General features: G+C 47.1%; 1 protein-coding gene and 1 non-coding gene across 6 annotated transcripts; one reads left to right on the forward strand and one right to left on the reverse strand.

Annotated features, from left to right (window-relative positions):
- Positions 1 to 309: 309 nt before the first annotated feature.
- On the forward strand, positions 310 to 27,276 carry HMOX2 (heme oxygenase 2). Of its 5 annotated transcripts, XM_032606962.1 has the most exons (7): positions 344 to 435; positions 8,225 to 8,351; positions 22,339 to 22,465; positions 24,358 to 24,475; positions 24,844 to 25,335; positions 26,268 to 26,394; positions 26,484 to 27,276. In XM_032606962.1, exons 3-7 carry the CDS (start codon positions 22,380 to 22,382, stop codon positions 26,609 to 26,611), a joined length of 951 nt encoding a protein of 316 aa, XP_032462853.1. In that variant the 5' UTR covers positions 344 to 435; positions 8,225 to 8,351; positions 22,339 to 22,379; the 3' UTR covers positions 26,612 to 27,276. The 5 variants fall into 5 exon arrangements, with proteins under 5 accessions (XP_032462852.1, XP_032462853.1, XP_032462855.1 ...); XM_032606961.1 differs by lacking the exon at positions 8,225 to 8,351 and having other exon boundaries at positions 310 to 435; XM_032606964.1 differs by lacking the exons at positions 344 to 435; positions 8,225 to 8,351 and adding an exon at positions 963 to 985.
- LOC116741056 lies at positions 15,378 to 15,484 on the reverse strand. Its single transcript, XR_004346031.1, has one exon. It is a non-coding gene; the product is annotated as a U6 spliceosomal RNA (small nuclear RNA).
- Positions 27,277 to 27,697: the final 421 nt, after the last annotated feature.

The raw sequence follows: 27,697 nt of genomic DNA on the forward strand, positions 1-27,697 counted from the left end.
TCATTCCCCACACCTTTGCCAGTACCGGACAATACCAGCCTTTTAATTTGCAGCCAGTCGCGTGGTTAAGAAATGACGGGAAACCAGTGTGGCTGAAACAGAAGGGACAGGTGGAGCCCAGTGTTAGATGAGCCTGAAGCAGATGTGACAAAGGGCAAGAAAAGCGTGTAGCCCCGAGAAGTCCTCATAAACACCCCCTCTAATGAATGGATCATTCAGTCGCAAGCACTTTCGACTTCCGCAGCCGACCAGCGTTCTAGGATTGCAGCCACTTGCCCGCCGCAGGGGTGTGTCCTCCGCAGGCCCCGCCTCCGCTGCGTGCGCACGTCGGGCGGCCTGCTTGGCTGCGGCGGCTGCGGCGGCCGCGGCGCAGAGATAGACGCTGAGTGACGCGCGGACTCGGCGCTGACGGGCGGCAGACCTGACCCGCGGCCGGTGAGTGTCCGCGGCCGGTGAGCGTCCGCGCCCTGCCGCCCCTCCCTCGGGGCTCCTCCGCGGGCCTGGCCCGCCCGGGCCCTCGGGAGCTGGGCTTGGTCGGCCATGGCCCGCTGCGCCCCAGCGCCCGCTTGAGGGAGCCCTGGCGGGCCAGGGGCGGGGGGCGGCCCGGAGGGGGCGAGCGCGGCGACCGGGGTGGGGGCCCCGCTTCCTAGACGGCGTTTCAGAGGCCCGGGGAGTCCTAAGCCGCGAGTTCGCGTAGTTGTGCCCCGGGGGAGGTGACCCCCTGGTCGCCGCGGGCGGACTTGGCGTTCCCGCGGGGCCTGCAGCCTCTGACCGCCCAGCCCGCACGTCTGTCCACCTTGGGCCGGCGAGGACCCAGACCTGGCCCGGCGGCGGAGAGCCGTGCCTGGGCTGTTGGCGTGGGCCGGGGCTCTGCCCTTCCTGCTCTTGACTCACCTCGGTCCGTAGGGCCCTTTGAGTCACTGTCTTGACTGACGGAGTGACCCGCGGCCGCCAGATTGCGAGGGACCAACGTCAGGGGCAACCGGTTAGTCTGGCAGGGAGTCTGCTTGTCACCTCATAAGCGCAGTGCCCTAGGTGTATTAATTGTCTCGTAAAAGCTGCCAGGACCGCCTTGCACAGTCTTTGCACAAGGCCTGTGTCATGTCATTTAAATGACTTCTAATGAACTGGTTGCTGTGGCCTGTGGCTGTTCATCCTATTGTCTTGTATTCATGGCTCTGTGAACCACACAAGAAGGAGCATGATTGAAAAAATATAAACATCCTATGGTGCTCTACAGTTCAGGAAGCCCTCTCACTCTCAGCCCCTAACAAAACCCTGTGAGTTGATAGTTTTCCCACAGGTGAAATGGGTTTAATGATGAATCTTGAGTTAAGAGATTTAACCTGCATCCCACAATCAAGAAGATGGCACAGATGGCCTTGTACTTGGTGGTCTGCTCCCAGATCCCATGCTTTTTCCTAAACAGAGCCATGGAGATTGAAAATGAATTATGTTATTTAAACTAGACATTTTTCCCTCTCCCTCTAAACTGCCCTCCCAAGCAGAAGGAAACAGGGAGCTTACTGGTTTTATGTATTTGAATTTCTGTTAGGCATTAACCAGGTGTTTTGATTAAAATTTTAACTGTCATATTAAAATTTTTAGGTTTTCTTTTGCGAGGAGGAGGATAAGGAATATAAATGAGTAAATCTGTGCTTTTAAAAAAATTATTATTTTATATTTATTTATTTATTGGCTGCTTTGGGTCTTCGTTGCTGTGTGCGGGCTTTCTCTAGTTGCGGCGATCGGGGGCCACTCTTTGTTGTGGTGCGTGGGCTTCTCATTGTGGTGGCTTCTCTTGTTGCGGAGCGCGGTCTCTAGGCGTGTGGGCTTCAGTAGTTGTGGCTCGCGCACTCTAGAGTGCAGGCTCAGTAGTTGTGGCGCCCGGGCTCAGTTGCTCCGCGGCATGTGGGATCTTCCTGGGCCACGGCTCGAACCGGGTCCCCTGCATTGGCAGGCGGATTCTTAACCACTGCACCACCAGGGAAGTCCCTAAATCTGTGCTTTATTCATTTTGTTTTTTTCAAGAAACATCACAAGACAAGACATCACAAGCTTACCAAGAGCTAACAGTTCAGTTGGGCATTTCAAGTTTACTTGGTGAAATTGGGAAAAGTTTTCAAATACAGTACCTAAGCCAAAATACTCTTGGGGGTATGGGAATTCGAGGGAGCTTGGAAACACACTTACTGAGTGACCTGGTCAGACTGGCTATGTGAAGAGGAAAAATCTGTGATTCCCCCATTGTCTGACTTGATTTCCATTTTTCCTTTGCCTGAGCCAATGAGATGATATGCTGTGAGTCACCAGAGTGAGGAGTATGAGCTACTCCAGAAATGACAATGCCAAGGAGAAGGTGAATTACAGAAAGTAAAGTATTCATTGCCTTTGGCTTACCGTTCCTTGAGTCTGTTGAAGAGCAAAATAGCTGGGGCCTTTGGGCTACCTTGGTTTTTTGGTTTCTTTTTAAAAGCTGACTCTCTTCATAGGATAGTTGGGCTCTGTATCAGGTTTGCACCAAAGACTGAAATATCACTCCTCTAGGTGGAAGATATTTTTGAAAATTGGAATTGTATATTTCAGTGTAAAATTCAGAATTTAGTTTGTAACTCCTTGGAGAGAAAGATTTGAACAATACATTACCTCCTTGTATATTATTGGCCATAGTTAACTAAAAAGTGATAAATAGACATTTAATGCAGTCTCTTTTTCTGATACTAGTTAATTGGAGAATTAAGAGATCTGGGTCACATTTCCTTTTGTGTTGAACAGAGTGAAGGTTTTTTGCTTTTTAACTTAATTTATTATATCTGTTAGGTTTGTTTGTGTAAAAGTATAGGACGAAAGCTCTGCCTTTTATTATTATTATTATTTTTTTAAGAAGATGTCGGGGTAGGATCTTATTAATTAATTAATTAATTTTTGCTGTGTTGGGTCTTCGTTTCTGTGCAAGGGCTTTCTCTCGTTGTGGCAAGTGGGGGCCACTCTTCATCGCGGTGCACAGGCCTCTCACTGTCGCGGCCTCTCTTGTTGCGGAGCACAGGCTCCAGATGCGCAGGCTCAGTAGCTGTGGCTCACGGGCCTAGTTGCTCCGTGGCATGTGGGATCCTCCCAGACCAGTGCTCGAACCCGTGTCCCCTGCATTAGCAGGCAGATTCTCAACCACTGCACCACCAGGGAAGCCCCTCTTCCTTTTATTGTAATCTGAATAATCTCTCAGGGTATTTTTTCCCTGCTGAGAAGCAGTGCCATTACTGATTAATTCTTGCCAGCAATGAGAGAGAGTGGAGGGGGCATATCTTTAATTGGAACAGTTAATATAACTGCTTATACTGGGGTCTTCCTGTTTTTTATATGGAAGTTATTTCACTCTGGTGACCACTCGGGTGCTCTGTGATAGTTCACTCCAAGGTTTACTTTTCCCTGTTGACTTCATTTATTTACCATAAGATGTCTCCAATTATATTACGCATTGTAAAGCCAGCTAATGAAGGCATCTGGCTTTAAATTCTTTTAAACTTTCTAATAAATCTGACGCACAATACTGAAATACAGCAGCCCATAACTGATGGTCTGGTCTAACAATGTTACATATGTTTATAGGATATGCAGTTACATTTATTCATAAATCCTTTCTGTATGACCAGTGTCTTTCCATTAAGAATAACAATGGTTTTGTAGTTCACTATAGATAATTTAGAGGTGCATAGCTATTATAAAGGGAATATGTTTACAATCAGCCCATCAGAGGACTGCATCTAAATTGCGATTGTAGCTGACTGCAGTGGAGCCAGGAACTCTTTTTGGGTCGTCATATCAATCACATCTATAGTCAGACCTTACAAGGTAATATTCTAAACCTTAACTAGGCATTTCAAAACAGCAGTTAAATTCATGAGGCTCTTCTCAGTGAGCAGGTTTTAATGTTGCTTTGATGTAATTTTAAAAGGCTTTTAGCAAACGTGCATTTCCCTATGTGATACATTTCTTTTAAGCAAATATTTTAATAGTAACCCAAGGGCTGTTTAGTCTGCTTTTGGAGTAGGAATTGCATCAGATTGCGTGTCTTCTTGCTGTTCAATGATGTGATGTTGAGGAGGGTTCTTTTTTCAAATGTATGCTTAAGTATCTCTCTCTCTGAAAGTCTACATATACACTAACTTTTTGTTTGCACTTCAAAATGATTGGATTAAGTACAAAATTGAGCTGATTAATCAATTTGTAACCATTATTTTCACAAACAGCTATTCAACACTAGACAATGTTGTTTTACATGTGTGTATATGTATCCAAATACATACATATTAATTTATATTAGAAAGAGTGAAAAATAAAGGGTTTGTTTCTCCCCAAAAAGGAAGCTGTGGTATATTTTTGATCATGAGAAAAACATTAGCCCCTTGAGCTGCAGTTTCTGTGTCTGAAAAATGAGGTTAATTCTTGATGAGCCTTCAAGTCTTGAGTGCCTTGAATGCTGCTTTTCAATCTAAGACAGGGGTTTCCAAACTTTTCTGTTTCACTAAGTTTGGGGTTGGGCCTGGGAACCTGTGTTTTTAAAGTTTCCCATGTGATTCTTGTTTGGGGCCTCCTTGTCTAAAGCCCAGGCTGGATGGAAGAGGGAATAGATTGGTAGGAAGGTGAGAAGTAAGCGACAGGATACACGAGGAAGGAGACAGCAGAGAGGACAGGAAGGGCGGATTGCTGCACACAGTGACTGCGGTCAGCTTTTCTGCCAGAGGCCCAGCAAGTGGATATTCTTTTCTCTCTACTTAGGGGAAAAATTAATTTTTGTCACACGAATAGATTTGTTTCCTTCCCAGGAATATCATAAGCCTAATTATTGTCATAGTTCTCAGTAACTTTAAAAGGGCTTTGTGGAAGAATGGCATAAAGAGACAGGTGTCTAGCACCCCGCCAGCCTGACTTTTTCTCAATACTCCCAGCTTCTTGCCTTTCTCCCAGTGAGCTCTCTCAGTCTTGGAAGCCTCAAGTTTCACTATCTTGTATTATATTCAGTCCCGCAGTTACCTTAGGGCTATGGGAAGGTGCTAGCATGATTAAAAACAATTTACCATCATGCTTTTAGCTAATCTAGTTGGCTGACCTGCGTCCTCAGTCACTGGGGTGATCATATTTATTATGCCAAACAGTGGGACCCATAGTCTGAGCATACAGGTATACTGAAGGAGTTGGTGAGACAGGATATTTGAGTCAGAACTGTCCTGGAAAATCTGGAACATAAGGCTCCATCTTTAGCACTGTTGTCTGTACTGCACAATTAGCATTTATACTATAATACACCTGTTATGTCATTTATCTTTCTATTTCTCTCTGTCTCTTTCTCAGTTGAAAGCTGCTTGAGGTCCTGAACATCTTAGGCCTCTTTGTAGTCGTAGAGCCCATGAGCATTATAAGTGTTTGTTGATGATAAGATGGTATGTCACATGCCTTCCTTAGTACTGGATCTGCTATTCTCTCTGGCAAGACCAGTAGGAGCTGCTACAGAGGAGCTGTTGTCACCTGGAACTATTTCCAGGGCAATTTGGAGGAGGGCAGGCAGATGAAGGGGAACAATCGGTGAGCAAAACTGAGTGTGGGTTGGGAGTGGGGGCTAGGTAGTAGTGTTTGAAGGCAGATGAGAAAAGCAGACATAATGAAGTGGCATTAAACCTTTACTCCCTTGATTTTCTACAGGAAGGCAAGGGGAGAGTCACGCCTTGTCTTTGCTTAGTAGTAGCAGGTATCCCACTAATTAGAAAATAACTTTTAAAACACTCTATTCTGGGACGTCCTTGGCAGTCCAGTGGTTAAGACTTCGCCTTCCAATGCAGGGGGTGTGGGTTCGATCCCTGGTTGGGGAGTTAAGATCCCACATGCCTCGGGTCCAAAAAACCAAAATATTCAAAAACAAAAACAAATAAACAAAAACTCTCTATTCCTCTGCCACACTTGGGTTTTTGTCAGCCTCAGCAAAATTTCTAAGTGTCTGTGGTCAGTGTCATGTTTGTCTTGCTTTGTAACACTTTTTGTGTTTGCAAAAAGTCTTAACCGGCAGACCCAGAAGGAACAAAGTGGGGTGACTGGCTGCTCTAGGTTATGCTTTCTTCCCTTTGCATGTGGCTTTTCTGGGACTTATGCCCAGATTTTAAAGTCAGTACATTCAAGTGCAAACGCCTACAGGTAGAAGGACAAAGAAGCTAACTATCTGCCCATTTGGCACACATGTCTTGCCTCTATGGTGTGCAGACTATTGGCACTGAGGGGATGTACAAAAACAACAGCAAATCCAGCAATCCTTGTTCACAGGGGGTTGGCAGTCACCTTGAGGAGGTGCAAAACAGTAAATTCACTTTGTATGGTTTATGATTGTTGTTTTGACACTCAGTATTCTGCGAGGTCAGGGAAGTATGGAGCTGAGAAGTGGAAAAGATGATAATTTGAATGAAACCCACTGGGTTAGGTAAAAGACAGAGTAGGAAGAGAAAAGAAGGAAGGAGGGGAAACCCCTCTTTAATGAATAAGCATTAAGGGGTTTTACTGAAAACATATTACCCACAAAAGGAATGTCTCTCATAAAGTAACTCATCTAGAATAGGGATTCTTAACCTGAATTCTCGGTCCACAGGTGAACTTTAGGGGCCTGTGGTTGCTCTGAAATGGCATAGGCAGCATTTTTTAAATATGTAATTGTTCTGGAGAGAGAGTTTGAAGTCTTCATCTGATTTTCAAAGGGATTTGCAACTTCAAAAGGCTAATGATTATTATATTCTGACAAATACCCTTGCTACCCATCTTCAGAAGTGCACGTCTGTGAATTTGTATCTTCAGATGAGGAGGTATTTCCATGGAAGATTAGAGACAGAAACCGTAGGATTCCTTTGTAAACAAGAAGCCTTCTACCAAACATCAAGTGTCATGGGACATACTTGAGTGTTCATGCAAAGGGCAGCATGTTCCCACGTACACAGTGGTCTAATCTGGTTCCCAGGAGTGGGGCAGCTAAAGTGCCTTTACCTGACTGGTGTGAGTAAGGCTCCAGGTCTGCACTCAGGGACCTTATAGTCAAGTGCAGCCAATAGAGTGTGTACCTGTCTGTGATACAGAGCTAGAGCCAAGTAGGAGTTTTGGGGAGAGGGTGAGTTGGCACAGAAATCACATGCTTTTTGGAATGTCAGGATGTTTTTCAGAAACTACTAGTTGGAAACAAGGTATGAAAGAGTGGAGGGAGCCCTGGGCAGGTCTGTGAATAGAGCCTAATTCAAGACCAGCTTCCCTCTGCTGCTTTGGACATGCAGACCTAAAAGACTGTCCTAGAGCTGCCGTCTCTTAGCGCACACGGCGAGAAATAGAAACCGTCTGTTTCAGAGTGAGTGCCCTAGCTGCCCCAGACCACAAAGCATGCTGAGCTCAGGGCTCCTGAGGGCGGAGGAGGAGCTGAGCTCCCGCCCCCCACCCGCCCTGACTGCTTTAACTGTGGATGCTCCACTGTACTTGCCCCATGTATTAGCCTTCTGTGTAGGGTTTGGTTTGGGAAAAGGGGTGAGCATACCTCTCAAAGCCCTGGAGCACACGATTCTCTTCCTTTCTTGACATTTGCCCTCCCCATCGTGTCTACCTTTTTTACCCCTAGTTATTCATTCATTATTGCCTAATCAGGTCCTTAGTCAGCAGTAGATGTTCTGGGCTATTTGAGTTTCCTCTCGATAATGATTAGTGGTGACAATGATGTTTGACCAGTTCTGGAGACCTCTTGGGAATTACAGGCACCCATTTCATGTATCTTTAATTTATGTATTTTGTGCAGGCTGCCTCATGGAACAGGAATATTCGTTTTACAGTGGCAAAATGCTGTTTGTTTTTTTATTTTCTTTTTGGTAAATTGCGATCACTGTAGCATTTTGCTTTTCCCCCTTGCAATAATAACCTAATGCCTTGGTGTATTTCCTCCAAAATGTGCTTAAAGACAGGATATGGGCATGTTAAAAGAAGGTTGACACCTTCCCTAGACTAACGAACATGAAGAGAATTCTGCTGTGAAATCCCTTCTCTAAAGCCACCTGGGGGAAAATAAAGGGTTTTCACAGAGGTGGACAGCAGGAAGGGTCAGTGGTTTGTGCATGCATGGAGTGGAGGAGTGCTGGTAAGCGTTTGTTACCTGGACTGTTAAAATTTTGCCTATCCATTTCTTTTCTTTTTTTTTTTTTTTGGCCGCGCTGCGCAGCATGTGGGATCTTAGTTTCCTGACCAGGAATCGAACCCGCATCCCCTGCAGTGGAAGTGCAGAGTCTTAACCACTGGACCACCAGGGAAGTCCCACCTATCCATTTCTTTAAAAAAAAAAAAAAAAGGTAAGGCAGTATTCTGCTCTTAATCAGGCTTTCAAAGTCCTTAAAATCTAAAAGGTGTGTGGTCAATAGCTGTATCTGTAGAATGTCAGGAAGCCAGTTTAAAACCAATGCAGTGCAACATTTCTCTTTCAGTGAGCTATTTGAGCACAGAGCATCATGTGCTTGGTCCCCCTACAAGGCCCGTGTCACCCCCCACCCTCCATCAGTAGAAATTTCTGCAGTAAAAATGCTGCTCAAAGATGCTTACTCACTAGCCAGGCATTTTTATTTCTGGAATTCACTGTTAAATGTTCTCTTTGTCATCTGCTCTTTGAGAATACCTTGATTTTGAGAATACCTTACATTCTGGAAATTGTCTATTCACTCAGCAAACCCTGATTAGGTAGGTACCCTGTGTTGGGCAGTAGGAGACAAAGATAAATGAGCCATAATCCGGAAAAAAGACGTGTACAAATAAATACTGTAACAATACAAGTGCTATAATAGATCACGAAAGACTTACTTAGGTAGCACTTAATGTAACATCATGCCTCCAATATCATCCAGCTCATTGTTATCTAGACCTTATTTTTAGAAGCAGTACAACTCCATTTTCAGAGGAATAGGGGAGCTGCTCTGTCTGAAACGGGTGGGGGAAGCCCACAGTCTTTCCTGCTCTGCCTCCTGTTAAATACCATCTTCCCTGCAGCTCACTGAGAAGTGCCTCTTATTTTGTAAATGAGGATGTTGGAGTTCAGGGCAGTCGTTTAATACAGCTAGCTAGCGCAGACCTGGTAGTAGAGCTTAGTTCTCATTCTTAGCCTACTTGTCAGTCAGACACCAGACTGTTAAACAATAATTAGATTTTCTCCCAGTTTTATGTTTTATTCCTCCAAAAAGTCAGTGAGCACATTTCTGTCAGGGCTTCACCTCTGCCTGGCTTTGTTACTGAGCCTACTTGAAAGGTTTTGCCTCCTAGCGATCGAAATACAAATCAGTCCTATTCCCAGGAAGGTACTGTGACCCTTTTCATTGTCATCTGTGGGCAGTGCCAAGTTGCCCCACCTACAGCCTCTTCTGTTTTCTGGTGGAAATTCAGTTTCCCCAGAAATCTCTGTAAAGGATATTTGATGAAGGTGTGATGGATGGTGTGAAGCTTAGCCTGAAAACAAAGCTCTTCTTGTCTCTGTAAACTGATGAAGGGATGAGAGGTTCGAGCAGGGTTTTTCAGCCTTGGTGCTGTTGACGTTTTGGGCTGGATAATTGTTGTTGTTATTGGTGTGTGTGTGTGTGTGTGTGTGTGTGTGTGTATATGTATGCACGCTTGTGCTTTCTGTGGGATGTTGAGCAGCATCAGACCCACTAGATACCAGTAGCACAGCCCATCCTCCAGTTGTGACAACCAAACATGTCTCCAGGCATGGCCAAATGTCCCTTGAGGGATAAAACGGCCCCCATCTGAGAACTGCTGGGTTAGGGATTGATTGGCAAGAGACCTAAATGGAAATCAGAATTTTCAAGTACATTTTTCATTTACCTAAACTTTCATTTACAGCGATGAGCTGCTCTAAAGAAACAAAACAGTAACATGTTCCGTCCCCGATCCTGACCCTCTGTGGCATGGAGGGGCTTCACCTAACTCATGTTTAGAGCCTCCTTAAAAGAATTTGAACTCTGGTGATCATCTTCCTTTAGGTCCTTTGCAAATTTTATTTTGCTAGAAATTCCAAGGTTTTTCTGTTCCTTTCTTGGTATCTAGTGTTATCAGAATGAAAACAGGTTCTTCACAGTGAGCATTCAACTCAGTCTGTGATCCCAGTATAGATTTGATGCTACCTATAGGGCCTTTCATAGAGACAGGGGTTTTTCCATTTCTTAACTAAAAGTATACAGGAACATTTGTTAACTTTAAGTGACACTTTATTAGTCTATTATTAGTCAAATATTCATCAAATAACTATTAGTTTATTAGTCAGCATCATACTATATGGCAGTTTTATAAGTAAATTATCTCATTTTTATACCTACGTTGCAGAGTTGTTATTACTATCCTTACAGATGAAGAAACTGAGACTCAGAGAGGTACCTGGTCGAGGGCCACCCAGCAGGTGTGCAGCAGAACCAGGGTTTTCTCTCTGTCCTGCCTGACTAGAGCCTGTGCCTTGACCACAGCCCTATGCTGCCTCTCAGCCTGTGTGTGGCAGTGGATTCTCTCTTGGCTGGGCTTAGTTCAGGTCAGGTTTGTTGGGCGCTTACCATAGGCCAGCTCTAGAGATAATCATGCAATTCAGTCATTACCTCAACTCCTTTGGTGTCCTGTCAGCACGTTAGCATTGTGCTGTGCAAATAGGACTTCTGTGCGTATGGCTGCTGTTAGATTTGTTGAGCCCATCTTCCAGAAACTTTGAGGTGGAGGGATTCGGTCTGCATGTCATAGGATGTATACCGAAATACAAATACTTATATTTGTATCTAAGTTAATAGTCACATTTATACAGATGCTGAGTTACTGCCGGTGACTACTGTGTGGGGAGGCTGTGTCCTGGGCATTTCGTCCTGGTGAGGAAACTAATGCACATGGCTGTGGAAATTTCATGGATAGACCAGGTAGAGTAATGTGTGATGATCTGTTATCTCTTACCTTGGATCTGAGAAGGCTTCAATGAAGACCTAGAGTATCTAGAAAAAGAGTTTGAGGGCATTTTGCTAAGTAATCACTGTGCCACCTTGATTTTTCTGCCTTTCAAGTATGGCTTTGAGGGGTGTTGCAAGTAAATTGTTACTAACAGTGAAATTTTTGAATATTTTGTCTTTCAAAAAATATGTTTTATTGAGTTAAAGATTATCCTTATAAGTCAGCTCTCATTCTGAGATGCTTTTTAGAGTGGAAGAGAGGGCTGCTGTTACAACTAACTACTGATAACTTCACATCACCTACAGTATATTTTTTCTACCCTCTAGCTCCTGGCTACTCCTAGGGGACATTTTCATCCATGTACAAATAGGCCAGATATACTGAGGGAGGAAAACAGTTGCGCACCCCCATTCCTGGGAGCTGTTGCCTCATTTATTAATACAGGGAACCAGAGAGTTGAGTGGCAGCAGGCTGCCTACTCTGCTCCTGACCGCTCCTCCAGTGGAGGCAGGGCCTGCTGGGAACGCTGGGAAAGCCGAGCCTCTTACTCTAAGAAAGTCCGGTAGCTATTGCTGCTGGTCCCCTGCCACCATAGACACAAGCCTGTGAGGACAGGGCCAGCCTCTTGGAGTTGCCAGTTCTTGGTCAGGGCTTGTTTCCTTGCCGCCACTTCACCCACCCCTTCCCCTGCTGCCAGGATCTAGGCAGTTGTGAAAAAGCCTGAGAATGCCACCTAACTCTGTAGGCCTGTGGAAATATGTTAAGATCCCAAACAGGTCCAAAGTGAGAGAGGAGCCACCTCATTAGATTATTAGATTGACCAATGCCTTGGCCTATGGAGTTGCTAATCTTATAAGAAGTTTATGTTGATGTACTTCCTATCCATCACACTACTGTTTCAAAGGCAGATGTATTTTCAGTAGACAGAAAGGACTGAATAGGTCTTAGACACTTAACACATGGAGGACACGCTTTCAGATTCTTAAAACCAGGTCTTCTGTTTCTCTGTAGTTACTATGGTAATAGGTACTATAGAAATGTGCAGACTCTATTGTGACTTCCTCTTGGTGTTGGGATGCCCCAGAGCCTCTGGCTTCATCGTCCACCAAGACCTGGCAGATCTGGCTGCTTCCTTCCAGGCACTGAGTGGTGGCGGGGGTCGGGGGATGGAGTCCCAATCCTCCCCCTTGGGACCAACCATCTCCAGCCTTGGCCTGCCGTGTTAGTCAACAAAAGTAGGGCTCGCCAGGGGACAACCTTCTCGGGTTGCCCTGTATTCTGAGTGAGCCAAGATGAGATTTGTGGGGATGGGCAGCAGCAGCTTCTGAATCTTCAAATGGGAGCCTGAACATTTACTTCTCAGAAATCATAGGACTGAGCTCACTTTTCATACTAAAAAAACGAATGGCACTCAGTGGTTTAGCAAACTCCTCCACTGTTAGCGTAAATGCAGTGTAATATAACCTCAGTTTCCATGTTGCTAGTAGTCTGTCATGACACCCTACTAATTTCACGTTCATGTACCACTGAGGGTTAGCTGGGGACACAGGAGGAATCACCTTGCATTCAGAAGGACTCAGGTTTGGTCCCAGCTCGACTGTTTACTCTGAGTGACCTTGGCCATATTACTTAATTCTCTTGATCTTAGTTCCTTCATAGTCATGGGATTCTGCTCGAAAGTGACTTAGTCTGGTGTGTCCACATCTGTTAGATTTTAGTCTGGTGCTCTTCCTCTGCACCACCCTCTCTTGGGTGAACTTGAGGGCCTTTGGTCCCTGCAAGGATGCTGCTTAGGTTCTGTTGATCCTGTTTGTACAGAGGAAATTACCTGAGAGCCCATAGCACTTCTAGGTTTTCCAAAATGGAAATTCAGCAGAAGCATCCTAATCATCCACTCTCTCCCTCAACTCCCAAATGCTATTTGTAGTCATCATTTATGAGAGAAGCTGAAGTCACAGGTGACAGTTGTTGCACCTGAGTGAAAGGAGATGTGACTGACCACTTAATCCACAGGACACGTGCTTTCAAGATTGTTCCAAAGTTGGAATGATTTTTGGTTGATGGAGATGACCCACCAGCATTTACTCTGTTACAACCAGCCCTGTAGATGTCTGGTGCCTAGGCTTTGTTCTTATAAAATCCCAACTTAACCATTTTAGAATTCAGTCAGTACTTCAGCCCCTATCCCTCCAGGTCCTTCTCATGGGACTAAAGAGTCTTGTCTTCTCAGCCCTGAGACCCAGTGGCACTCAGGGAACAAGGGCAGGTCTTGTATTTATTTCATTTGTAGTAGGAAGTGGCATCTTTTTTTTTTTTTTTTTTTTTGTGGTACGCGGGCCTCTCACTGTTGTGGCCTCTCCTATTGCGGAGCACAGGCTCCGGAGGTGCAGGCTCATCGGCCATGGTTCACGGGCCCAGCCGCTCCGCGGCATGTGGGATCTTCCTGGACCGGGGCACAAACCTGTGTCCCCTGCATCGGCAGGTGGACTCTCAACCATTGCGCCACCAGGGAAGCCCGGAAGTGGCATCTTTGGTGCCAGCAGCAGTAGATTTCTGGCCTCTTCTCTGCTCTTTTCAGTGTTTCAGGTTTCGTCCCAGTGTCTGCTTTTGAATTCTTGCTCAGCTGTATTAGAATGTGCTACAGATGAGCCCACCCCTCCACAGTGAAAAAAGCCTGCCAGAGAAGTCTTGGACTTCCTGAATCACGCCAGTTTTTGAGGTTACTAAGAGACTAGTGCCCTTAGTTGCTTTCTGGTTGCTTGTTGCCCAAATGTGCAGGTGTGTGTTGAGTAAATCTGATGCAAGAGCTTTGTGTCCCTGGACTCCCCACTTTTCCAGGAATCCTTGTTTGAACTTTCTCTTTATCAAGAGGTTAATAGTCATCCATTCATTCAATGGACTGTGGGATTGAATTCACCCAGTGATCAAAATGAAATGGGTGAAGCTTGTGTTTAAGATATCCTGAGGTGTGGCAGCACCAGAGTTCAGAGACCTCAGGTCATTTATTCTACAAACTCAGAAGGTATTGATCTAGGTGATGTGGTTTCCTCAGGGTTTTGGGAGGCCCCTCTTATCACTGCTTCGTAGGGTAAGAGCTGAGTCAACCCTGTGCACTGCTTCCAACATCCAACTTAGCCAGCATCAAGCAGCATCTGCAGTGTGGATTTTCTAGCTTCAGTGGTCACAGGTCTCACCTCAGAAAGAGCAGGAATTCCCATTTCCTGACACTGTCAGAGGATGATGGCTGAGTCAGAAGTCCTCAGGTGTGACCTGCCCAGAATTATCTATGGATTCACCAAATTTCACATTCTTCCTCAGTGTTTCAGAATCACCCAGCTGCCCGTTTTCGCCAAAAACTTTCTCAAGAGATCATTAGCATTTGAGCAGCGTTAAGTTTCATGAAGCACTTGTGCACACATTAGCTCATTTAGTCCTCACAGCACACTTGAGAATGTGGAGCAAAGAGAGTTTTGTTACCCAGTTTTATGGATGATGAAACTCAGCCTTCAAAAGGTTATGACTTAACTATAGCCATGGAGCTACTAAGCATTGGAACTCCAACCCAGATCTTTCTAACTCTAAAGACCATACCCTTTGTGCAGGGCGCAGCTACCTTTCCATTCCCGAAGGTGAGCTGGGTCTAGAGCAATAATCAACAGTAAGTGAGAGCCCAAAAGTGGCCCCTGTAAACTGACAGGTCCACTGAGCTCCCCGCTCCCCTGCATCATTCCAGCCCTCCCTGAGATCTGGGAGCAGCGCAGGGACAGTCAAGGCTGTTTGCTACAGAAAACAGGTTGCACCTCCTCTTCACATCCATATGCCAGCTGGGGTGCAAAACTGGCCCTTGGTGCAGGGTTTATGCTTATAAATACTGGATTTTAAACAGTGCTAAGGAGAGCAAGTTTATTTCCACGTTGCATCCGGGAACAGGGCTTCTTCCCCCTGTTGAGAATTTCCTGGTGTCCTAGCACTGTCTGAAAAAAGCTCACCAGGAGTGCCTTCTAGGGTAGACCAGCTAGTAAACAGTTCTGAGTTCATTCTCAATTCCTTTTGTAACATTAACATTTGTTATGAAGTGGTTTCATGGTCATTATCCTGTTTGATCCTAGTAATAGTCTTTTATTGAATGCTGGGCAGGTATTCATTGCATTTTACAGGTGAAAAATGGAGAAAGCCGGAGAGATTTGGAAGCTCTGAAGAGATGCACCTTCCTGCCCCCTGGCTTCCTCCCTCCTGCTCCCTCTCCCTCCACAGTAGCCCTAGCATCGTTTGTTCCCCAGATCATATATAGGGTTAGAAGGAGGATGTTAGAATTTACTCGTTTTGTGTAGACAGATATTCAGAAAAGAACTTGCATGATGGGTAAACAACCCATTTCTTTCTTTTTTTTTTTTTTTAACATCTTTATTGGAAAAAATATGGAATGCTTCACAAATTTGCATGTCATCCTTGCGCAGGGGCCATGCTAATCTTCTCTGTATCGTTCCAATTTTAGTATATGTGCTGCCGAAGCAAGCACAACAACCCATTTCTTTATCTGCTGAGGCTTGCCTGATAGGAGTATGTGGCACCATTAAGAATTGACTTGGCCTGATTATGGGATTGTTCAACAGAAACAGGTATTCTCACTTAAAGGTGAAAAGGGGATGTAGAGAAGGAACAAATCCTATAGTCCAGGAAAGGGAGTGTCTTGGACTCTTGTATTCTGTGTTTATCATCTGAAAACATTTATGGGGCACATATTGTACATGGTTTCTGTGACAGGTGATGCATCGTTTTTAACTGTTGACCCTCCTGAATGTCACAATATGTGGGTGGGGTGAGATCATAGACAAAGATGTATACAGTTGAAAGGTATTAGTTCAGCCAGAAGAGTGGAAAACACGCAAACACATCTCCATGGGCTGTGGGAAGAAGGCTGCACCAGTGACCAGAGGCACCTTGAGACAAGAAACCAGAGGCCTCATTACCAGCAGTACTGGCTAAGAAAAGGAGTCAGAGCCTGCTGAGGCACCTGCCCTCACAGGCCCGTGGGTGAGGAGCAGCCTTGCTGGGCAAGGGGAGAGAGGATGTGGGACTGGACCTGTGTGGTGCTGTCAGAGGGACCCAGGGAGTCAGTGTCCACCTCTGATGTGGGGAGAGCAGCCCGGGGCAGGGACTATGGGGGAGACCCTGGGCTGCTGGAGCCCTGGGAGAGGACTCTGGGGGAGCAGCAGAAAAAACAACACTGGCCCCTAAAGGAAAGCAACAGCCCAGCTGGGCCCTGTGAGGTGAGAATGGCCTTGGCCAGCTCAGAGGCATGGGAATTTATAAACAAGTCATTAGTTAGAAAAAAAACCAGACCACCAGAAAGAGGGGTGGAGGTGGAGAGAAGGAGGGAAGGAGGGAGGGAAGGAGTCAGATTTGAAGAAAAATAAAACTAGATTTCATACCATTTAATTCAGAGAGGTAGTACCCAACTAAATTTTTTATTATTTTACTTGGTATTTTAGAATTTAATCCATATTTTATTGTCACCCCTCACCCGCCCCCTTCATTTAGCTAGCTTTGTCAGTAGGCATTTCATTCATGCATCAGCAACAATTACAGCTCAGGTTGGAGACTCCTCAGGGTGCTGTGCTGTACATGATTTGGAACATGGTATTGGACTCTGAGAAACTCAGAGTATGAGGGAGTCTTGATCTGTCTTGTAGGATGCTTCTAGTTTAATGGGGTGGGAAACAGGCTGATGGCACTTGTGGAAGCTGAAGAATGATCATCTCTTATAAATGTGACGCCACTTCTAGACCGGAGTGAACTCTGAGCCGCCAACAGCCTTCTAGGAGGCAGGCAGGGACTTCTGGTGCCCAGTAGGAAGCCATTCGGTAGGGAGGGAGCAGCCACTCACCTTCCGTCTGGCTGCTTCCTCCTCTGTGTATGTGGGAAAACAGCACTAGCTCATGTTGTGGGCATCCCATGAGTTGCGGTAGCTGATAGCTGGTCACTGTCGATTCCAGTCAGGCAGGAGAACTGTTCTCATTTCAGGGAGCTGGTTGCCTGCCTTTCCTCCCCCTTCCCCCCTCCTTCCTCTCTAGTTCTGGCCAAGCTCAGCAACCTGCCCCCTTCCCTCACTTGTGGTTTTCCAGGGCAAAGAAGAAGAATGGGAATGAAAAAAAGAATTGTTACGGATGAAGTCTCCACTGTGCCTTTTGGGATCACCAGGTGGGGAAGGAGTGGTGATTGTGTTTCTGTCTGGCAGCCGTGTCCCAGGCTGACTGACCTGAGATTTGCTGATGTGAGTCTCTATGGAGGAGGATTTAATGTCTTTGAACATGACTGTTCTTTCAGAAGCCCTAGAGTCTTGATTGAGCCTGTCATTTACCAGGGCAGAGGCTTTGAAATGAGTGTTGTGGATCTGCTGGGCCAGGTCCACAGGAGGGAACATTGGTGATCGGGATGTTGTTGCCGCTTCTCTCAGATCAGGTGTGGGAGTGGGAGTGAAAACCAGTAGTGATCGGGTGAACAGCTAGGAGTACAGGAATTATGGAGTTATGGAAGTAGATTTTACAAACAGAGAGTCACAGTTTTCTGGAAGTAGAAGAGAGAGGGCAGATCGACCTTTCTAGAATTAGTAAGAGCAAAGTAAAGGGCCCAGGGGACTTCCTGGTGACCACTTGGTACAGTACAGGGTCTTAGCTGGTTTCCTTGGTCCAATTGCTCTCTCTCTCCCTTCTCCCATGCCTTTCCCTCCCCCCTTTCAAGAGAATTGAGCCACTGTATATGAAAGAAGGAGCCAGTTAGCTAAAAAGTCCAACAAATAACAAGTATTCATAGTTTTCCAAATTCCCTTCCTGTCACCATCAGTATACTTAGCTGTAGATAGTCGTAGTCAGTGTTTGGGGGCCTTTTTTTTAACAAAGAAGTTTATGTAGACTTCTTTATGCAGGGGTAGAGCCCGTCAGCTTGTTGCTGTGGTGCCAGGATTCCATTGTTTACTGTTGTTTGAGTAGCCCTGCCCTGTATTGTTAGGCTGTGTGACTTTTTTCAAATGTCATAGTATGGCTACTTATCATTTTGATTACTATTAATACTTATTTTTTTTTTTTTTTTTTTTTTTTTATTAATACTTCTTGAAGTGTATTTCCCACAGTGGAATATTTTGGGATCTTTCTGTTTTTGTGTTTTTGTTGGGGGGTTGGGGCAGCTTCTTGTTGATAACAAGAGGTTGAAGTCTAGAAAGGTTCCACATTTATGATTTGGCCTCTGATTTTCTAGGGATTACAGTGGTTCCTACAAAGAAAAAAGGATTTGAGTGTAGAAGTCAGCCTGACCAAGTTTGGCCATGTAGCTTTTCAGAGAATGAAGTGATTTCTGTTTCTGACGTGCAAGGTGGCTCCTGAATGCTGCACCCCAGGCCACTCCCTTGAGGAACAGTGGCCAGGCCTCAGGAATGGACACAGCCCTCTTCCAGGCACCGAGCCTGTGTGGGTTGAATGTACTAACTGAGCCTTGCTGAAAATGTTCTCCTTCCCTGCCAGATGGAGTTTTTAGCCTGCGTAAGGACTCAGTATTCTTGCCACTGGGATGGAATAAGCTGGTATCTGTCCTTGTTTCAAAGCAAAATCCTTAAACCGTGTTTTGAGTTTAGAACTTGTTGAAGTAGTGGACCGCAGAGTGCGCTTTGCTGGCCATAGATGCCTGCTGTTGGCGGCACGCATTACACCCACCTTCATTCCTTTGGATTTGTTGTTCAACATGTGTTTATGGAGAGCCTGTTATTTTGGGGGCCCTGGAGCTACAGCAGTGAAGCAGACAGCTGTGGCCATGCCCCTGGGGGCAGAGTCAGGCCTCCTTAGAGCTGGGAGGAAGGAATTAGGGGCTGTTGGGCAGGACCAGGTTGAAGAGGGTGGGCGGAGGGTGTGCCTGAGGGAGGACTGGCACAAATAAAGTGCTGCTGAGAAAAAAAAATGCCAAGACGGGCACTGGAGGAAAACTGGCTTTGCCTTCCTCTGTGTTTTTAAGAGAAGCAGAAGCCTTGTTGCTCAAGTGACTACACCTCCCAGAAGGTGCAGTTATCAAGTAAAACAGTTAATGGTCAGATTTAATCGCTCATACAGTCACTGCTGTGCAGCATGATGATCAGGTGGAGGAATTTACCTAAGTTACTGCAGTTGGTAACCTAGGCAACCAAATGGCATTTGTTCTTGTCTTTGCCTGATTTTAGTTTTTTCCTGTAAGCAGCATGCGGGCTGCAGTCCTCAGGTGCCTGGGGCGTGTCCTCAGTGTGGCCGTGCACCTGCCTAGAGCCTCTGGGGCCTTTTACTGCAGCCTTCCTCCTCTGGGAAGCCTAGAACTCTCATGTCAGCACCCTCTCCTCTCTGCAGTCTGAGTGCCGAGCAGCTGGGGACAAATTGTGGCTCTCAGGGTCCCTAAGGGAGTGGAGCTCAGATGTTCTTTCTTAAAAGTCTGGGGAATTCCCGGGTGGTCCAGTGGTTAGGACACCACACTTTCACTGCTGAGGGCCCGGGTTCCATCCCTGGTCAGGGAACTAAGATCCCATAGGATCCCGCAGGCCGCGTGGTGTGGCCAAAAAAGAAGTCTGTAAAGTTGGGTCAGTATGAACAAGCTGGGGGAAGCTATGTGGGGCTTATTCCACAGTTGGCAGAGTCTACCTCGACCCCTCAGAAAGAGGACACATAGCTGGGTAGCCTTTCACCATCTCTGTGGACTGTCCAGTTTCTAGCTTTGTTCATACTGTTGCTTGATCTAGAGGCACTTCCTCTCCCCCACCCCAGATCCCGTCTGTTGTTGATGGTCTGCACCATACCGTCACCAACACTTTGATAGAGAAGAGTGTATCTAATTTGGAGTCAAAAGAAGGTCCCATTTTCTATATTTTGCTGTTTCTTCTTCTTTTTTTTTTTTGCGGTACGCGGGCCTCTCACCGCTGCGCCCCTCCCGTTGCGGAGCACAGGTTCCAGACGTGCAGGCCCAGTGGCCATGGCCCACGGACCTAGCCGCTACGAGACATGTGGGATCCTCCCAGACCAGGGCACGATCCTGTGTCCCCTGCATCGGCAAGCGGACTCTCAACCACTGCGCCACTAGGGAAGCCCTATTTTGCTGTTTCTTTTCTCTCTTCTTTTCAGCTTTATTGAGTTATAATTGACAAAATTGTAATTGTTTAAAGTGTGCAACGTGATGATTTGGTATATGCATACATTGTGAAAGGATCCCCACAAGTTAACACATCCGTCACCTCACATATTTACCTTTTTTTAAAAAATAAATTTATTTATTTTTGGCTGTGTTAGGTGTTCGTTGCTGCGCGTGGGCTTTCTCTAGTTGCGGTGAGTGGGGGCTACTCTTCGTTACGGTGCGCGGGTTTCTCATTGTGGTGGCTTCTCTTGTTGCAGAGCACGGGCTCTAGGCACATGGGCTGCAGTAGTTGTGGCATGCAGCCTCAGTACGTGTGGCGGGTGGGCTTAGCTGCTCCATGGCATGTGGGATCTTCCCAGACCAGGGCTCGAACCAATGTCCCCTGCATTGGCAGGCGGATGCTTAACCACTGCGCCACCAGGGAAGCCCCTACCTTTTTTTTTAAGTGAGAACACTGAAGATCTATTCTCTTAGCAAATTTCAGTTACGCAGTACACTATTATCAGCTATAGCCACCATGCTATTCATTAGCTTCTCAGACCTTATTCATATTATAACTGAAAGTTTGTACCCTTTTACCAGGCATTACCCATTGCCCCCCCTCTGAGGCAGCCCCCATTCCACTGTGTTCTATGAACTGAACCTTTTTTTTTTTAAAGATTGTGCATGGAAATGGTACCATGCTTTGTCTGGCTTATTTAACTTTCTGCTATTTTCTAAGTGTTCTTGGGCAAGTACAAACCATTATATCTAATATTTACTGAGTGCTTACCAAGTGGCAGGCACTATGCTTCCGTGTTCTCACTTAATCCTTCCTATCATTAATCCGATTGTATAAATACTAAATCTAAAGGTGAGAGAAGGTTCAGAAAGATCCTGCTGAGCAAAACCATGCCTTATAATATCCCCAAAGATAACAAAGAAGATGTTATCTAGAGAAAACTCAGGATATTTAGCAAAATACTAACAGTGGTTGTATCTGTGGGGTGAGATAGAGGTTGTTTTTAACTCTTTATACCTTTCAGGGACCTTTATGCCTTCTTTATACCTTTCAAAGACCATTTCTTATACTTCTTTGTTCTGCTTGAACAAAGAAGTGCCTATTTCTGGGTAGAGCTCAGTAATGCTCAGTAAGTAGATGCTGCTTGAGGTAGAAAGTTAAGGTCTCTTCTTTTCTTGGCTTGATTTGGCCTGAGTTGGTAGCCCTGGTCTTGCGTTACTTTGTTAGTTGTTGGTGCAGCTGTGCTGCTGTTCATCTGGAAATTTCCCAGATGGGCTCCCACCCCTTTGCACTGCCGGGGTGGAGGGTGAGCTTGTTGTGTTCTGGGACCATATCTCCCTGGCTGACGAAGGCTCAGCCGTGGCAGCAAGCAGCAGGCACCGATTGGCTAACTTGTTATTTCCATCAGCCGGGCAGAGTCTGGAGTGGGCTGGGGACAGTTTGCTTGCGTGGTGACTCAGTGTAGCTGAGGCAGGTTTTCAGGGGCCTTTCAAGCAGCTCTGCTTTAAAGCAGAGCTGCTCTGAATGGCCTGGCTTGACGTTCCACTTCGTGTGCTTCTCTGCACAAGGCCACCTGCCTTTAACAGGTAGGCTGGACTGGCTCAGATGAGCTTGCTGCCGCCCTGAGAGCTGCTGTACTGCTCTTTTTTTTAAAATGATGTTTTCTTTGTTATTTTATGTTTTGGATAACTTTTAATTTTGCTATAATTTCAGAAATACAGAAAAGTTGTAAGAATAGTACATAGAACTCTTGTGTACGTTTTATCCAGATTTACCATCAGCATTTTGCCTCATGTGCTTTACTTGTGTGTCCTCCCCCCTCCATGTACGTGCCTGTACACACACACACACACACACACACACACACACGTGCACGCATGCTCTTTTTCTCTGTCTCTGAACCATTTGACAATAAGTTGCAGGTAGTATGCCCCGTTACTTTGTGAATACCTCAGTATGTGTTTCCTAAAACAAGGACGTTCTCTTAACTAACCACAGTGCAATTATAAAAAACAGCAAGTTCAGCATCAGTACAATACTCTCACCACTGTCCATGTTTTGTCCATATGCAGATATAGTCCCAGTAACGGCAAAGCTTTATTTTTAACGAAAACATTCCTGAGGCACGTGGGTGACTCTTTGCTTATGTTGCTCAGGGGAGAGCAGAGCCAGCAGGTGTTTGGGGGACGTGACTGTCGTGGGCGCCGCATCACCTACTCCTCATGTCTCTGCAGGACCAGAGTAGTGAGAGCAGCAAGAACCACACCTGGCAACGATGTCAGCGGAACTGGAGACCTCAGAGGGGGTGGATGAGCCAGAGAAAAAGAGCTCTGGGGCCCCAGAAAAAGAAAACCACACCAGGTGAGCGATGGGGACTGGCCATCTTGAGTTAGGTGGGCCCAGGGCCTGCCATGCCCAGCACACCTGGTTTCAGGTGCTGGAGGCACCAGGTGTGGTCAGAGTCATGCTGCTGTGGTCCCCGGACGCCAGGCTGGCACTGAAGAGACAGCATATGGCACCCTGGGCTGCTCAGCGCTCTGCTCGCTCCTTCTCACCGTCATCTCCATCATACGAGGAGGCAGGACGGGCACTGCTAGGAATGCTGAATAGTGGAACTTGATGGTATTCCTGGTCCTTTTTTCTTCTTAAAATTCTAAGCGTTTTGTCATCTGGGGTGAGAAAGGGTAATCAGAGGCAAAGCTGGCACCTTTTCCAGTGTCTCCCACCCCCTTGAATGTGGGAGCAACTCTAACTTCAGGGCTTTCCTTACTGGGGAGGACCAGTTCACTCAAAGCCTCTAGTTACCTGGGCCTGTTCTTCATTGTTCTTAGCCTGTCCTTGTAGCCCTGTCATTGGCAAAGTTCTTTTTTTTTTTTTTTTCTGAATATTTATTTTTTATCAAAGTATGGTTGATGTATAATATTATATAAGTTACAGGTGTACAGTATAGTGATTCACAATTTTTAAAGGTTATACTCCATTTATAGTTATTACAAAATATTGGCTATATTTCCTGAGTTGTACAATACATCCTTGTAGCTTATTTTATACATAGTAGTTTGTACCTCTTAGTCCCCTACCCTTATATTGCCCTCCCCCTTTCAGTCTCCCCACTGGTAACCACTAGCTTGTTCTCTATATCTGTGAGTCTTCTTTTTTGTTATATTCACTAGTTTGTTGTATTTTTTAGATTCCACATGTGAGTGGAATTTAGTATTTGTCTTTCTCTGATTTCACATAGCATAATGCCCTCCAAGTCCATCCATGTTGCTACAAAAGGCGTTATTTCATTATTTTTTTGTGGCTAAGTAATATTCCATTCCATATATGTGTATGCATGTATGTATAATATATATATATATCACATGTTCTTTTTTTAAAAAATTGGAGTATAGTTGCTTTACAATGTTGTGTTTCTGCTGTACAGCAAAGTGAATCAGTTATACATATACATATATCCACTCATTTTTAGATTTCCTTCCCATTTAGGTCACCACAGAGCAGTGAGTAGAGTTCCAGCAAAGTTCTTTTTTTATATCTTGAAATAATTGCTAATAATAAACTATTGTCAGCACATGAGTGATATGAGCTAGTCTCCTAAAGAAGCCAACAGAGGCTAGGCTTCGAGAGGTCAAGTTTTTCTCGCTCTAGTAGATGATTGTATGGACGCACATGAGCCCCTACTCGGTGCGTTCTCCACTTTGTCTGGTACTGGCTACTAGCATCTGTCAGCACCACTCCATCCTGCATAATTTTGTTAAGCAGCACAAACCTAGGTCCTGGCTCTAACCTCCCCGGCCTTGATCTCATTTGCATCTTCCTATTCCTGGACCCAGCCACATGTAATCCTGAAGACACTGTGGGTCCAAGGTGGGAGGAAAGCAGCAGGGCCACCCCAGAAGATGCATGGTCAGTCCTTCTCAGTGGTGTGGATTCCAGGAGAGACATTCCCAAAGGTTGTTTGTTCCCTGAAGCCAGCACACGCTGTGGTGTGTTTGTTCGGGCACTAGGGGGCCACAGAAGCAAAGCATCATTCATTTGGGTGGTTCAGAGAGACACGGACACTGTGGAGGAGTAGGTCACAGTCATCCAGAGTGTCTCCCAAGTCCTTGGAGCAGACTCACATCTGCCTGCCCTGTGCTTCTTGGTAAGAGGCTGGAATCAAGTTTCTGAGCAGCCTCTGCCTCTAGCTTAGCAAGTGGTCAGCCTAGAGCTGGGAAGGGCTAATTCACACACGCATGCTCTCTCCATAGGATGGTGGACCTCTCCGAGCTCCTGAAGGAAGGGACCAAGGAAGCGCATGACCGGGCAGAAAACACCCAGTTTGTCAAGGACTTCTTGAAAGGCAACATCAGGAAGGAGCTGTTTAAGGTTTGTGCCCTAGGTCATGGACTGGGTCGGGCTGGGGGCCTTAGTCCCATGAGGAAGCCCCCCGGAGAGCCTTTCTCCATACTACATGCTTTCTCAGTGTCAGGCTGTGGTTTCATGTCTTAAGTGGAATAACATAGTGATGTAAAGGAAGTGATCCATGTTCCAAAGAATTCACCGTGTCATTCCTTTAAGAAACAAAAGCTTCCTGCGCATGTGAAATAATTCACTGTATAAAAGTAGGCCTTTGGGGAATGGAGGGGGGTGCTACTCAAGCTTTTGTCTACAGCTGCTCAGAAGTGTGGGCAGTGGGCTCGGGAGTTGCTGGCCAAGGTCTCCCTTTCCCATGGTCTCCCCATCGCCCTCGGCAGCTGGCCACCACTGCACTGTACTTCACATACTCGGCACTTGAGGAAGAGATGGACCGGAACAAGGACCACCCGGCCTTTGCCCCCTTGTACTTCCCCTTGGAGCTGCACCGGAAGGCGGCGCTGATCAAGGACATGGAGTATTTCTATGGTGAGGACTGGGAGGAGCAGGTGCAGTGCTCCGAGGCCACCCGAAAGTACGTGGAGCGGATCCACTGCGTGGGGCAGAATGAACCAGAGCTGCTGGTGGCCCACGCCTACACCCGCTACATGGGGGACCTCTCAGGGGGCCAGGTGCTGAAGAAGGTGGCCCAGCGGGCCCTGAAACTCCCCAGCACAGGGGAAGGGACCCAGTTCTACCTGTTTGAGAATGTGGACAATGCACAGCAGTTCAAGCAGTTCTACCGGGCCAGGATGAACGCCCTGGACCTGAACCTGAAGACCAAAGAGAAGATCGTGGAGGAGGCCAACAAGGCCTTCGAGTACAACATGCAGGTACTGCCAGGGGTCAGGCGGGAAAGGGCCTCTGACCGCGGGGGGCTGCTGTGGGTCTGCCTGAATGGACATCAGTGCACTAGGACAGAGGGGCTGCCCAAATGGGCATCAGTGCACTAGGACAGGAGCTACAGCCTGCCCGAGAGAAAGTCAAGGGACCAAACAGGCCAGAGAGCATGAACCCAGTCATGGCTCTGCCTTGTTTGATAGCCTGTGTGTTGTGTTTTGGGAAGGCGAGGCCCCAGCACATTGAGGGGTTGGGAAGGAGAGAGCCATCTCCCTCCCTCTCACCCCAGGATCCTGGTCTTAAGGAATGGGTTTCCCCCTTTTTAGCAAGGATTGCTATGAGAAGTCCTACTTGGTAAGTTCAGGGAGAGAACCAAGGAGAGTGAGAATGACTCAGTTTACAAGTAGCTGTTAGATGGGCCCAAGTCTGGGGAGGTTGATTCTGTGTCCAGAGCCCAGGCCCAGCCCTCAGCACCAGAAAGTTGCCACGGGAGGTGGTGAAGCGCCAGCCTGACCACAGGCCTGGCAGCCCTAGTCTGATCTCAGCAGGCCTCTGAGGGCCACTTAGGCTAGATCAGCCCTGTCAGGGCCTCATTTTCCCATGTTCCTCCTTTTCTGTTGTTTCTTGCTAAAAATACCCAGTGGCTGGAAGTAGGGAAGTACCAGTGCTCACACTGTCTTGGGGCAGCGCTTTTGCTTTCTCCTCCTATCTGTCCCCTGGTAGTTTCAGTTGTGGGCTGTCAGTCTGGGCAGCACAGGCACGGCCACACCTCCCAGAGTTCGGCGGTGGGGCACGGACTGGGGCTGCTGCTCTGCACTCCTGAGCAAGCCTCGCCTGCTCCAGCTCCGTGTCCGGGGGAGAGAGATTTTTCTTTGAAAACAGAGGATACAGTCCAGTGATGGCTGTCGATCCTCTGCACCTGCAGATATTCAGTGAACTGGACCAGGCTGGCTCCTTGCTGGCCAAAGAGACCCTGGAGGACGGGCTCCCTGTGCACGATGGGAAAGGAGATGTGCGGAAATGCCCCTACTACGCTGCTAAACAAGACAAAGGTAGGTCTCGTGTGTCCCGAGCTCCCCCCAGGGTGGTTGTGTCCGTGTCCCCTGCTGATGCCATGTCCCTTGTTGGTGCTGCCGTGCAGGTGCCCTGGAGGGCAGCAGCTGCCCCTTCCGAACAGTCCTAGCTGTACTGAGCAAGCCCAGCCTCCAGTTCATCCTGGCTGCCAGCGTGGCCCTGGCTGCCGGCCTCTTGGCCTGGTACTACATGTGAAGGACCACCACCCATGCTGGCGCCCTCCTCCTGACCACTGGCCTGCCCTTACCTCCACCCACGACCAAACTACCACCTCAGGTGACTTTTTTTTTAATGCTGGGCTTGAGAAAACAAGCAACCAATAAAAGCCAGATGCTAAAGCTTTTGCCTGTCAGCATCCCATCTGTGGGCCAAATGCGGACCTGGGTGCAGGCCCACCCTCCCTGCAACCCCCAGGCCACGGCAGCAGGAGCAGCCAGTGCAGCTCAGCGGGCCAGCCTGGGCCTCTGGAACCAGCTCTGCTGCTGGGGCACCCACACCTCTGACCCCAAGGCTCTTTCCCTCTGCTCTTCCTCGTCATGTTGGCATTTAGGTGGGTATCTTTCCCCTGTTGGGAGTGGAGTAGCTAGCAAGTTCAGGCTCCCATAGCCCTGGGGTCGGGGGGGCTCCCTAGATGTGGCTGCTCTTCTGCAGGACCTCTCCTGGGGGCAGGGGCCAGGAAGGGGGCAGAAGCCAGGCTTGCACCCTGCCTCAGAGGCCTTGGGAGCTCTGTCCTGGGTAGCCAGTCCTCATGCCTCTCAAGCAGAAATCTGAGTGGGGTCTGTTTGCCCATGGCCTGTCTTCTCTGACCTGTGGAAATGCTACTGCACTCAATAAAATGGACTCTGACAGCTGCCTCGCTCCTTCCTGGTGTGATGTCATCCTTCTCGATGGCCCCTGGCAGCCCCTCATGTGCTCCCAATACTGCTGGTCCCGTTCCAGCAGCACACCTCTCCAGGGCAGAGTCACTGTGACCATCTCACAAAGACCCTTAAAGTCCATGCGGTCCCGTGGTTTTCTAATTCTCAGAGTGCTCTGGAGTTTTCCTACTTTTTGAGTTTTTTTTTTTTTTTTTTTTTGCGGTATGCAGGCCTCTCACTGTTGTGGCCTCTCCCGTTGCGGAGCACAGGCTCCAGACGCCCAGGCTCAGCGGCCACAGCCCACGGGCCCAGCCGCTCTGTGCATGTGGGATCTTCCCAGACCGGGGCACGAACCCGCGTCCCCTGCACCGGCAGGCGGACTCTCAACCACTGCGCCACCAGGGAAGCCCTGAGTTTTTTTTAA

This window comes from Phocoena sinus, chromosome 15 (assembly GCF_008692025.1).
Source record: "Phocoena sinus isolate mPhoSin1 chromosome 15, mPhoSin1.pri, whole genome shotgun sequence".
Lineage (NCBI taxonomy): Eukaryota > Metazoa > Chordata > Mammalia > Artiodactyla > Phocoenidae > Phocoena > Phocoena sinus.

Excerpts from the sequence above, each read along its gene's own strand:
- HMOX2 (XM_032606961.1), top strand. The coding sequence starts at position 22,380 with ATGTCAGCGGAACTGGAGACCTCAGAGGGGGTGGATGAGCCAGAGAAA. Across the intron at positions 22,466-24,357 it reads GAAAAAGAAAACCACACCAG|GATGGTGGACCTCTCCGAGC; the intron begins GTGAGCGATGGG and ends CTCTCTCCATAG. Across the intron at positions 25,336-26,267 it reads CCTTCGAGTACAACATGCAG|ATATTCAGTGAACTGGACCA; the intron begins GTACTGCCAGGG and ends CTGCACCTGCAG.